Source organism: Artemia sp. Qi Xiang Cuo, chromosome 13 (genome assembly GCF_049724085.1).
Source record: "Artemia sp. Qi Xiang Cuo chromosome 13, ASM4972408v1, whole genome shotgun sequence".
In the NCBI taxonomy this organism is placed as follows: Eukaryota; Metazoa; Arthropoda; class Branchiopoda; order Anostraca; family Artemiidae; genus Artemia; species Artemia sp. Qi Xiang Cuo.
This window is the reverse complement of record NC_142806.1, coordinates 52,247,689-52,261,299: the sequence shown is the minus strand read 5'-3', so window position 1 is coordinate 52,261,299 and position 13,611 is coordinate 52,247,689. Positions and strand designations below refer to the sequence as shown.

Sequence of the window (13,611 nt, the reverse complement as noted above, 5' to 3'; positions counted from 1 at the left end):
CATATTGCAATAAAAATGTTTCTTTCACTACCCATTCTAATAAAATATATGGTTCTGAAATCTTAACTAACTGTATACGTTCTGACATCTATGTTTCGTATTTATTCCAACGCGTACAACCGAAAATGCAGCGTCCCTGGTTGACATCATTTTCTGTGTGCTTTTAGTTCAGTCAACATACCTGGTACATGTTGCAATACAAATGTTTCTTTCACTACCCATACCAATAAAATAGATGGTTCTGAGATCTTAAAAAACTGTATACGTTCTGTCATCTATGTTCTGTATTTATTCCGACTTGTACAACCGAAGATGCAGTGTCCCTGGTTGACATCACTTTCTGTGTGCTTTTAGTCCAGTCAACGTAGCCGGAACATATTGCAATAAAAATGTTTCTTTCACTACCCATACTAATAAAATAGATGGTTCCGAAATCTTAAGCAACTGTATACGTTCTGACATCTATGTTCTGTATTTATTTCGACGCGTACAACCGAAGATGCAGTGTTCCTGGTTAAAATTACTTTCTGTGTGCTTTTCCCATACCCGAAAAAATTTTTAATTCGAAAACAAAAGGTTGACCAGCCTAACTCCTCTGGGAATGGATCAGATTTGTGGTTGAGGCCTAGTAATAGACTAAAAATTGAATTCCTATTACTACCTACATATATAGTGATGATCAATGATGAGTATCAAAAAATTCATTTTCTAAGGTAAGAAACAAGGCCTGGACAATAATCAGGATCTGGACAAGGATAGGATAAAGATTGAAGGACAAGTCTTGCATCAGATTTGCTTTCCAGATTTTTTTTTTTTTTTTTTTTTTTTTTTTTTTTTTAGGGGGTTAGCTACGCCGTGCGGTCTAAATTTTTTGCGTTAGAACAAATAAACGAGGAGAAACCTCTAGCGCCTCGGAACCGCCTAGTCTGTGCTGATCTGGTACTTACCGAATGTCGAATCAATGAGTCGTCGCATCGAGTACAAGACTTCTTTTATTACAATTAATAAGGTATAAAGTAAGAACATGCAGGTACACATATTCCAGCTATAAAGCCAAACAAGAAATTTAGTGTATGAACAACAAGAGAAACATTTAATGTATAAGAAACAGTCATTTTTTGTACTACCTATAAGCTCTACGTGACTCTGTAAGCTCAGCCAGTGTCGATCCAGCTCTAAATGGGTACCTGGAAAATCTGGAGGGAAAATACGGGAAGTGTCGGATGATTTGCCCCCAACCACGCATTACACTCCCAGTCGAAGGCAGTGAATTAGGAGATCGGCACCTGCGCAACGCAAACCATTGTACAGCATTCGAAAAAGTCAAAGTCAGCCTCTAACTTGACCAATTCTATATATAGATTCCCACTTTTTCTTTTAAACGCAGACAATTTGACTCTTTTCTTGATGTCATGATGTCCAAATGGACCTTAAATTAGAAGTGATGCCTTTATAAAATTACATTTTTTTTGGTAGGTATGGTAGGTATTGATGACCTTATCCATGTCAAAATCCAAAACCCAACCATCATCGCTATCATTTTCAAATTGTTTTGCTTCGTTACACCTTGGCTTATCTTTCGTCATTGTGAAATACATATCGCCGAACCGTTATTTTTTATCAAAAGTATGATAGGTATTGATGACCTTATCCATGTCAAAATCCCAAACCCAATTAGCATTGCTGTCATTTCTAATTCTGATTCGTTTTGATCCTTCCAGACTATGCTAATTTTTAATGACTTACAGCTCTTCATTTTCATTTTTGACTCCCTCTATTGTTTGGTGTCGTATATCTTCTAACCGCGCGTTTTTTTGCACTTCATTTTAATTTTTAACACATTCTAATTGTCATTTTCGCAAATCTTATAACCGCCCGTGTCTTTGCTCTGAGATTTAATTTTTGTCACGTTTTTGGATTTTGGTTATTTCAGATATTTTAGCAATTACCTTTGCTTTAGCTGTCTGTATTGGTGTTGTTGCGATTGATGGTCCAGGTTGTCAAATTTCACTTCTTAACACGTTTGATGGTTCAGATTTCGGTTTCAAAGAATCATCATTTATAGTAACTGCAACTGCAAATTTTCGTTTTTTGGGCCTTCCAACAGACATTATATTATATAAATAACTGTTGCATTGGAAACTCAACAATCTTATTTATGCTATGCATGACATCATATAAGAAAATTCTTATATGATGCCATGTATAATGTCATAAGAAACGCTTATATGACGTAATAACATAGTTCATGACGTCATTTGCAAAGACCAAAGTTAAGGCTCTTAACGATTTTTCTCAGACTTCTCGCCTATCTTGATCGTTTTTTATGCGAGAATATCCCAAGATACCAATTTTCCCGAAAAAAATATGGAGCCGAGACAGAATAAATACATACATACACAATTATTACTCACATATAAAGATAGTACATATATATATATATATATATATATATATATATATATATATATATATATATATATATAGCCCGGTATGGTTAGGGAAGATTAGTGTCCAAAAGAGGCTAGTTAAAAACAGCACCCATCATTATAGTTTTCACCCTTTCTATGCTTTATTTTTCTCTTTTTGCCCAACGTTGCCCTAAGTGGTTCTTTTATCTTTGACCCAATTTAAAGTAAAAAAAAAAAGACCAATCAATAAATAAAAGTAGTATTTTTTTGTTTTGTATTTTCTTTTCTAGATAATGCCAGAGGGCGTCTTTTCCCTGGAAGATGAACCCGGCTTTCCTCTCTTATTCGCTTTCTAAATTTTTTACTGGTAATAATTTTGTTGATGTGTATTTTAAATTGTATTTTGCGTTTCAGAGACCTCAACCTCAAGTGACTGTCCGTGCTCCTGTCGTTACCCAGCAGACAATTGGTGCCCAACCTGGATCGCCTAGAACCCCAAATATACAAAACAGGGCGGTCGTCGTAAGTGTAATTATCTTTTTTTTTTAATACTCATTTGAGTCATTTTGAACTTTTGTAATTTTATTTGTTAGAAAATATAGAACTTGTTGATTTTTAAAAATATTTGTAGGTGTTGTTGTAAAAACGCAGGAATACAGAAACAGAAAGTTCAGGAGTATTAGTACATTCCTAACATTCTCTTCATGTCCTTTTGTTTTACTTGGAGTTGGAAGGGGTTCACTTCCTGAGGAATATCTGCACCTTCTCTAAGATTGGTCTGAAGGATACCCTATAAAATGTAAATTTTGCCCCTAACATGCACTTATCATGGCCCTATCGTGTGGCAGTTTTCTTTATCATTGACATGCTGTACAGATCACAAAAAAAAATGTTTAAATCAAGTTGTTCCGTCTCGCTTATTATTGATACTACCACTAAACAATATACATACATATAGACAAGAAAAACAACTTCTCTTCAACTCAATCTTCTGACCTGCCCATGGCCTTGTAAAGACAAGTTGTCCCAGGAAAATACAAATGACCTCTATACTGGATATTCGGATTACCTAACTACACAACTAATACCAGTAATGCATATAAATATGTAGATTTTTCCTCACTGAGCTGCTATAAACTGTCTAGTCACTTCTAAAAGGCATCCTTACGTATTTTAGTTCAACGCTGTCGCCGGCTTAATTTTCTCAAATCCCTCTTTGTGGAAGCCCCCGTTATATAAATACTTTAAGAATCGTTTTTTTTTTTTTTTTTTTTTTTTTTTTTTTTTTTTTTTTTTTTTTTTTTGACAAGGATTTTCTTATAATTATTTGCGGCAAAATTACATTCAAAATTCCGCAGTTATGGATAAAAGGGATGGGGGACTCATCAAACTAATCTGCAAATAGTAGTGGCTTCAGCATAAAAATATAAATGCTCATTCACAATAATAGTTAACGAATACCGAGGTTTGAACCAATCAGGCCTTTATATTGGATTTGAACCAACCGGGTCTTTCAGGCGCCACTTTGAACCAATCGGTTTTTTATAGAATTTTACGATTGATTGATAAATTATATGAAAACTTCTGTTTGGCTTAAATTAGCGCTAGCTAAATTTATGTATTAGTGAAATCTCATTGTGGACTATTTATTGTGAATCTATCATTCCGAATCATTGTGAACTATAATTAGTTCACAATGTCTACATTGTGATGATTTTTGTGATTTTATTTATCACAGAAATAAATAAAATTATTTATTTTTATTTAAGTGCTAAAATATTGATTAAGATAAGGTAATAAGCTTCCAAAGTCAACAATTAAGAAAAAATTAATGAGTAATTTATTGAGAAAGTAATATACTGACAGGATATCAAAATACTTCAGGAAATGGAAGGAAAGCACACGCATAAAGTCTCTTTAATATTAACCATAATATTTAAGTCATTTCTTAGACTACACTGCCTCTCCATTTACAATTGGAACGGAAATATATTAATAACGAATAATTTTTTTAAGACAGCGGAAAAGAATCTTTACAATACAAAACTAATAATAAAAACCCGGATATTTTGGCTTCACGTCCGGAAGCCAAAATATAACGAGGGTAAATATATAGAAGAAAAACTAGCTGAAATAAAACATGAATGAACTGAATAAACACACATGTACTGGACAAAAACAAAAAATAGAGACGAAAGGAAACTAACATTTAAATAAAATTCTATCACGTAACAATACAAGGCACAAGCCAGGCAGTCTGCTAGGCACTATGCTTGTGCCTTTTATTGTTACGCGATTGGATACTATTGAAATATCAGCTTCCTTTTATCTTTCTTCTTGTTTTTGTATGGTGTTTGTGTGTTTTCTTTGTTCTTTCATGTTTTGTTTAAGTTAGTTTTTTTTCTTATGATAAAGGATGTGAAGCCGAAATATTCGGACTTTAGTGATTAGTTTTGTAACAAAAAAATTTTTTTGTCTTAAAAATTTATCAGTTTTAATAGATTTCAATTGTAAGCGCAATATTCGTCATTAAGGGAAGTTGAGAGTATAAAACAATTATCACCAGCGTCCACTATAAGCTGTTTGTAGATCATTCCCTGTAGGAACCATTTGTAGTCAGAAGATTAGTGTAAGACAAACTGGCCCAACTTGCTGAATGTAAGATCCCCTAAAATAAGGTTAAGGTCTTAAGATTCATAGTAATATACAGTTGGAAATTGTGTTTTTTTGGTAAGTTTGAACATAACGGTAAAGCGGTTTTCCAGTCTGGTAAGCCGGTTTCTTTGCCTGGGGAAACCTTACCGTTTGCTTTTTATTCACTCTGTGTAGAAATGAAGCCAATTTCATTCCCTTTTTCATATTTATGTTAACCCTTCTTTTTGCTTCCAAAAAACATTGTTTAAACTACGAAAACAAATAAAACTAGCCTGCCCCATCCTCATTTTGAACATCCTATCTTTATAAATTGGAAAACACCGTTACTTTGTGACTGTTTTATACGCTGAGAAACTGTTATAACAAGGTTTTTGAATTTACATAAGGAGTACATTGATTATCCGAGATTTTTCAAAATTAGAGACTATACTATTTCTGGCAATTTACAATAAACCCAAAATCCAAGAATCTGCAGTGTTTATTTTGCTTCTTCATGTCAGGTCTGCGACCAATTCTTTATGCCTTCATATATGGTGAATTCATCGCCGTAGACCAGTGAATCCGTCAGACTTATCTCGTTTGGGGGAAAAAAACTTAAAATTAATTAAGTTTTTGTGTTTTATAGCTTCGGGTCTGCATATAACTAAGGCTACCAAATTTGACCTTGTGCAAAATCTAAGACCATGCTATTTCTGATAGTATTTACAATAGACCCAAAATCAAAACACCTATAGTGTTTATTTTGCGCCTTCTAGTGTCAGGTCTGCAGCCAATTTGTCGTTTCTCCATATATGGTAAATTTATCGTCGTGGACCAGTGAATCCGTCAGACTTGTCTGGAAAAAGAAAAACCTTTAAGTAATTATGGCTTCAGGCCTTCGTGTATCCATTGTTACAAAATCCATCCTTGTACGAAATCTGAGACCATGCTATCTCTGGCCTTTTGCACAATAAGACCAAAATCTAAGAATCAGCTGTGTTGATTTTGCATCTTCTGATGTCCGATGTGCAGCCAATTTATCATGTCTCCATACATAAATTTATCATCGTAGACCGGTGAATCCAACAGACTTAAATTGTCTGGTGAAAAAAGAAACAAATTTAAATTATGGCTTTGTGTCTTATGGTTTCGAGTCTTCGTGCATCTAAGATTACAAAATTCGACCGTGTACGAAATCTGAGACCATGCTATTTCTTGCCTTTTTTAAAAATAAACCTATAATCCAAACATCTGCAATGTTTATTTTGCAGCTTATAGTGTCAGGTCTGCAGCAAATTTTCCATGTATGGTTGACTTAACTTGGCAGGTGAACTAAAAAAAAAACAAAAAAACCTTTAAATTATGGCCTTGTGTCTTATGGCTTCGAGTCTTCGTGTATCCATGGTTACAAGATCCGATTTTGCACAAAATCTGAGACCATGCTATTTTTGGCGTTTTTTTTTTTACAATAAATCCCAAACAAGAAAAAAACAGCTTCATCTTTTTGCATCTTTTGGTTTCGGGTCTACAGGCAATTTTTGATTTCTTCCTATGTGGTAAATTTTCCCCTTGAGACTGATGAATCTATCAGACCTAACCTATCTGGTTAAGGGAAACTTAAAATAATCACGACTTTGTGTTTTGGATACAAACTTCAAATAATTAAAAGGCCACAGATTAAATAAGTTACAGCTAATGAGAAAAAGAGCTTAGCAGGCGTATTTCTATGAGTTACAAGGTATTTCTAAGGTTACAAGGCCATGATTTGGCCACTTATGTTATAGAAAATTTAAAAAAGCTATTGGAAACCATTGTTTTGCAATAACTTATGAAAATAAAAAATGAAAAAATGAGTTTGGCCGTCAAATCTTCTGCAGTCAGCATAAAAGCCTTTTTTTGAGTAACTTAAGAAAAATATGAGAGAAACTTAATGGGAAGATTTTGCATATAATAATAAGTTTTTACAATAACTTATGAAAACTATTATGTAAGTGGTTAATGTTTTTATTTTACTGCTTTTGTCTTCTTTTTTCTAGAGCTATTATGATTGGTTACAACCCTGTTTTGGCATTCTGTTAAAAGCAGGGACTAGTAACCTAAGTATACTTGAATAATCTCCCTTTTTTTCTTTTTTATTATTATTATTATTTTCAGGTTTTTTTTTCTCTAGTTTTTGACAAACAGAGTAATCTAATTTACCTTCTCAAAAAAAAAAAATCGAAATGATAAAAAATATGATATAATAGATTATATTATTAAACCTAAAAAATCTATGGCAAATCACTTTTTAGTAAGTTATGAATGCCTGTAAAGAGAGAGAGATGTTAAGGACAGTGTTGTTTTAAAGCTATTTAAAGGAAATATAATATAACTTCAACAACACAAACCTTGGCAGCACCCAAATGTCCACTATCAGTCTTGTTTGTATTTGCTGTTCACAAGCCGAATCGGCTAACTCCTCTTTTTTATATATTAATTTTTAGTTTTTATTTCTATATAAATTTCATTGCAAATAAAATTATATATTTATTACAACTAATTTTTTGAATTTTCTTTTTATTAAAACTTTTTAAAATTAACGGCTAATGCTAAGAAATGACGAAATGATTGAATTATCTTTTGCACTGAAAATCAGAAAGAAACTGTTTTTGGTTGTTATTTAAGTCATATGGATATCTAAGTTATTTGAAAATTAAAAAAAAAAAAAAAATATTGTAGGAATCTTAATATTGGATCAATTTTCAATGTTAGTAATAGTCAAATTCGACAATTTTACTGCGAAATAACGTATCGTGTACTCACAAACTTCTGTTTGGTTTTTATATAAGCCGAATAATGGAGGTTAAAAGGCTATGGCTCGGCTCATGTTGCCGACGGGGGGGGGGGGGGTCTTCAACCATTTTGGCTAATAATTATTTGCATAACTGAGTTATAATTTGAACATCAATATTTAGTTAATTTGAATTTGATATCCATAAAGTTAGAATAACTTAGGCATGGATGAAAAAGTTTGTTTCAATGACTGGTGGGATAAAGGCACCATAAAAATTTTCTTATTCCCTGAGATTTAAGTTGTCGAGGATCCACCTTTGAGAGAGAAAAGGGGTTTTATTAAAGAAATAAAACACGTTAACATCAAAGCCTCCAAAGTTTATAAAACTTGTATTGGTAGGCATCACCCTTTACAAAACCCTACATACACAATCACTATGAGCCATCCTTACCCCCCCCCCCCCAAACAAAAATAAGTAATAATAAAATAAATAGATAGATAAAAATAAACGAAATAAATTAATTTTTAATAAATATTCACGACCTAGCTGGATATCGAAGACACAAAATTAAAAATCATTCATCTGCTCGTCTGCCCTCCTACAAAAAAATAAAAATAAAATGTCACAATCACTCAAGAGAACATTCGCTCAGCAGAATTATGTGTTTAAGCAAGCAAGTTATGTTAATAGCCTTATTAAGCAAGCTATGTGTATTTTGTATTCCGTTTTTCTTTCTTTAGATTATCTTTTCCAAGTGGTAGATAGATTTGAAACTTAATTGTCAATTTAATTCGATTTTTAGTTTTAACATCTTCTTTTCTTTTCAGCCGAAAGGAATGACGCCTAATAGGAATTTGAAAGCTCCTAATCAGCTGAAAATAGCCAATAAAGGAATGGAAAGTCCTGTGTCCATGGGTAATTTTGTGCAAAAGAATATCATATCCAAAGAAAAGAAATTCAGCTCGTCTCTTAGTTCCTCGGTTGGCCTTAGGTACCTTTATTCAGATTCTATGCTAAAGTTCTATCTCCTTCTTAAATTTAATTTCGCTGTTCTGTCTAATAGGCCCTAATTTCAGCTTTTTTAAAAGTCTTTTTTGTAGCTTTTCCGAATCGGCCTAAACAAATATACCTTTTTAGGTGTATTTAAGGTGATATGTTTACGTGAAAGGTGACTTATTGAGCCGTCTTGTCATAACTTGTAGAGCCTGGATAGTAAGTATGACGGCACTAGACCCTCAAGGTCCAAACCGGCGGTGCTGATCTCCGTTTCGTGGCGCTTCAGCCAGGAAGTGCAATGGGGGCTGGGGGCCAGCCTTCCTGCTTACCTTCCCCAGGTTTCTCCAGGTACCCATTTAGAGCTGGGTTGTATCTGGCTGAGTTGAAGAGTGACGCCACTGACCCCCCGTCCCAAACCAAATAACCGGCCACGCCAGGAATTGAACCCGTGCCCTTCGGACAAAGGATTCCCAACTCAGCGCGTCAACTACTTAGCCAGGACGACTACTATCTAATTAACCTGAATAGTAGATACGAATAAACGCCAGAAACCAAGAAGATGATTCCTAATTTCCCGGAAATCTTAGAAAACTATTAAACTTCTCCCGTTTTGTGCCGGAGATAAATATATCCCGAGTAGTACAACTGATATCATCAGAAAGTGTGAATCTTGATTTTTCGATTAAACGGAGGAGAATTTTCTCATAAAGTTCATGAAAAGTCAGTTCCTAAGAATTTCTAGCATACTTTCTAGGAAGAAGCTGAAAATCAGCTCAAAGAAAATATCATTTGAGCATTTTGGCAGCTTTGGGATGCATTTAGGGTATTAGAAAGCCTAAATACAGACATGGGCTTTAATACAGTAATCTAACTACAACTTCCTCTACGAATTATTGTGTGCTAATTTGATTACCGCGCTGATTTATTGTGATAAAACCAAAAATGATAATTTAATTTGTTGAAAATATGATATCACTGCAATAAAGAAATATGAATTGTTACAAAAAGTATATAAAGGTGTTTTTTTTACAACTGTATTTCCATGGTCTTGACTATTTAAGAAGATTCGGAAGCGTTGGTAGAGGGGGTCGAAAAAGGAGAAGAAAGTAGGGGCACCAATTTACAAAAATTAGGTGGCGACAAAGTTAATTTTTCTAAATCTTGGGGGGAAGCGACCCCAGGGAGAAAGATGACAGAAGAGAAGAAAGTGGATGCATTGAAGCAACTTATGATATGGTTACTGATGATTAATATTCTACGCTCTGTTCATTGTTAACAACTTCAATATTAGTCAGTATATTGTTATGTGGTAATTTGCGCAAAAAAAAAAATTGTAAGTAGAATTAACCTGTCATTATTTTATTTTTATTTTTTAAGTATTTTAGTCAGATATAAATATAGTATATTGTAATGGGTAATTCGCGCAAAAAATAAACATTTTAAGTTTAATTCACCTATCACAGGGACGTAGATTAGCAAATTACTAGATCAATAAGTTTCAGTCAGTGACTGTTAATTGACCTAGGAAGTACTATCGGTAAAAGTACTTAATATGCTAATATAATAGCTTTTACTAAAAAATTGAAAGCAGAGATCTCGAGTTTCTCCTCCCGAGTGTTCTTAGGCTTAAGTCACTTGTTTGCCTGTGTGTCCAAGCAAATTCACTCCCCAGTTTTGCATACAAGTCCAGTTGACTTTGCACGTCATGAGTCAACCCAAAATGCTTGATCATCCCTTAGTTCATTGACTATCTCGCTTTGTTCTGTCCAAGGATGATGATAGGTTACCAATCAAAAGGTGAAAATGACATTTTTATAAAATCCCCAAAAAGATTTATGCCAACTTTGCGTCTCAATCAGACTATCTGTCTAGGATTTGTCTTCAATTAGTCATGGTTTGATGGCAACTTGATTTTAATTCAGAAAGAAACGGATTCATTTTTATCTTCTTCTTGGGATGAAGAGCGGCTGAAAATTACCTTTTGCATTAAGACCCCCCCCCCCTTCATAGTAAATATTCTCTGACAACTCTCTAATTTCTTCTTTGGAAATTCTTAATGGGTTTCGTTTCAAACCTCTTTGTCAACTTCAAAATTTTTACAAGAAATATCTGATATTTTTTATGGAAACTGTTTTCAAATTGCACTAGAAATTGAGTAACTATTATAAAAATTATTTTCAGTGATAAGTAATTAATGTTTCAGCTCTCGGATCTGCTAAAAATTCTTGTTCTGGGAACTTGTTCAAAATCTTTTGCTAACTTGATCCAGCTAGATTCTCTCTAGTCCTTCTAGTCCTATTCCTTCTAGTCCTAGCCCTCTAGTCCTTCTAGTCCTAGGAAATGCATGGTTCTGTCTAGTCCTTCTAGTCCTATTCCTTCTAGTCCTAGTCCTCTAGTCCTTGTAGTCCTAGGAAATGCATGGTTCTGTCTAGTCCTTCTAGTCCTATTCCTTCTAGTCCTAGCCCTCTAGTCCTTCTATCCCTAGTCCTCTAGTCCTTCTAGTCCTAGGAAATGCATGGTTCTGTCTAGTACTTCTAGTCCTATTCCTTCTAGTCCTAGCCCTCTAGTCCTTCTATCCCTAGTCCTCTAGTCCTTCTAGTCCTAGGAAATGCATGGTTCTGTCTAGTACTTGTGCAATAAATAATAGTAATTTCTTTTTAAACCGCTACAAAAAAAGAAAGAAAGTGTAGTAACAAAAAGGAACGTAGCAAGCACTTCAAACAATGAAATCCAAAAAAGAAAGAAAAAAAAAGGCACTAAAAGAGTAAGGGTAGCACTGTGGTCGGGCAGATACCTGTTGGTACCATGGGATAGTTTGCCAGCAAGTGTAAGTTCTAAACCGATGTTAGAGAGTCCATAAACAGACATGAGGTTTCAATTTCTAAGCTTTGGAGGTATATGTAATGAAAAAAGAAAATAATGTGATCGGATATCTTTGTTATGAAGAATAAGGTAAGCTCCCGAAAGAAATCAAAGATTTTCTATTATATCTACCTCGTTTGGCGGCAATTTTGGAATAACTATAAGAATTTTTGTTTTGCCAGCGATGAGGCGTGAGTCCGAAAAGATTTTAATATTTTACTACGGTATAGAGACGGTATAGAGAAAGTTTTGGAAAAAGTTATAATGTTTATTAACTTTTGATGACGGTGAGAAAATTAGTTAGGGGGCCAATTCGAACTGATTTGCTGGTGATTAGTCATTGGGGATCAGCTGTAAATCATTTAGCACCAGTCCTTATTTATGAAATGTATAGGTAGCACTATTCAAAGAAACTAAGAACTCGGTCAAAAATGCTGAAAAATTTAATATCTTTTCAGAGTGTGGAAAACATTGAGAAAATATGTAACCTGTAGGGAAGCTTAATTGGGTAGTTGAATCGATCTTTTGCCTAACCATGGGTGCCATTTGGGGGGGGGGGATCACTCCATTGATTTTGAGCAGGGGCGTAATTTGCTATGGTGCAGGGGGGGGGGGGCAACTGCCCTTCACAGACCTTGGTTTGCCCCCCCCCCCCCCAGCTGAAATTTAATTTCTTCTAAAATCTTGTCAAAACTAAGATAAACCTGCATAATTCAAGCATCAACAGAAACAGATATGTTTTTTTTTTGTACAAATATACCTTTATAGTACTATAAAGTACTTTTTATAGTACTTTTATGGCACCAAATAGTTTATTTTTTTAGTTTTTAATGGCATTTTCACTCGATTTTGGAAAATTGGCTCCAACTTTGCCCCCCCCCCCCCTCCGCCACCAGGATTTTGACGATATTACGCTACTGATTTTGAGAAACACCTTTCCTGGTATTTCATTTTAAAAATCGACATAATTGCCTCCACCCGAGATTTTGAATGATTCCTTTTTTGTATCTTTATGTTTTATTTAATTGAAAAAGACCATTGCCCCACCCCTACATTGTTGCAACAATTCACGCTAGAAAAGCTTTCCGTTTTGGAGTGAAACTTCTACATTTTCCTGGAGTTAAACAGCACAATTTTTATTAGCAAAAATTATTTGAAGTTTTATTTACATATTTTTTTTCCTCTAAAAAGAGCTGCTTTCTTTTGCTTAAGTGACATATAGTCCTGTAGTAAAGAAGATCCGGATCTCAATAATAATATTATTTATGTAACATATTGGGATGCCATTCAACCTCAATACAAGCCGCTGATTCAATAATATCTTAATATTGGCATAAAATAGTTTTTCTTTTTTTTTTATCACTTAAGCAAATGTAATTGTCATGTTTTAAATGATAGATTAGGCAATTCAATTGCTATCAATTGCCGCAAATATCAATTTTGGCAAGTTTTTGTTAATTGCTTGATTTTAATTTTATGAGGAAATATTTGCAGTTACTGTTACAGAATGTAACTATATTTATGGTTTCATTGGCGTACTTAGCTTCTTCTCTAAGGGGGGGGGGGTGCGCAGCCGATTCTGTGATGAAGGGGGGGGGGGCTGAAGTTTTATTGGCAGTTCACAAAACCTTACATTGCCAGCAAGTTCTATCATACCTATGAAATCTTTATTAATACGTAATCACAAAATCATAAATCGTCGATAAGCTTCAGCATTAATCAATCTTCTTGGACTAGAGATATATCTTCCCAAGACATTATGCATAATTGCGTTTTCTTTGACATTTACTCTATCATTCCAGCTGTTTATTTCCAGCTGTTTCAACCATTTACCTTTTATCAACAGCTTTTTTAAACCATCTACCTTTTTTTCAACCATATCTAGTGTAAATTTGAAGTTCTAGAAGAGGAAACTATCTCTTCCTCAGGGAAGA

General features: G+C 34.1%; 1 protein-coding gene across 2 annotated transcripts in view; it reads left to right on the top strand.

Moving 5' to 3' along the window:
* The window catches only part of LOC148945407 (transcription initiation factor TFIID subunit 4-like), a 164,934-nt gene that overhangs the window by 112,485 nt on the left and 38,838 nt on the right, over window positions 1-13,611 (top strand). The window contains exons 5-6 of one of the 2 annotated variants that reach the window (XM_089099644.1): window positions 2,826-2,933; window positions 8,647-8,810. In XM_089099644.1, the coding sequence (XP_088955770.1) occupies window positions 2,826-2,933; window positions 8,647-8,810 (272 nt within the window). Of the gene's footprint in view, window positions 1-2,825; window positions 2,940-8,646; window positions 8,811-13,611 lie in introns of both variants that reach the window. The other variant, XM_089099643.1, reaches the window with a different exon arrangement.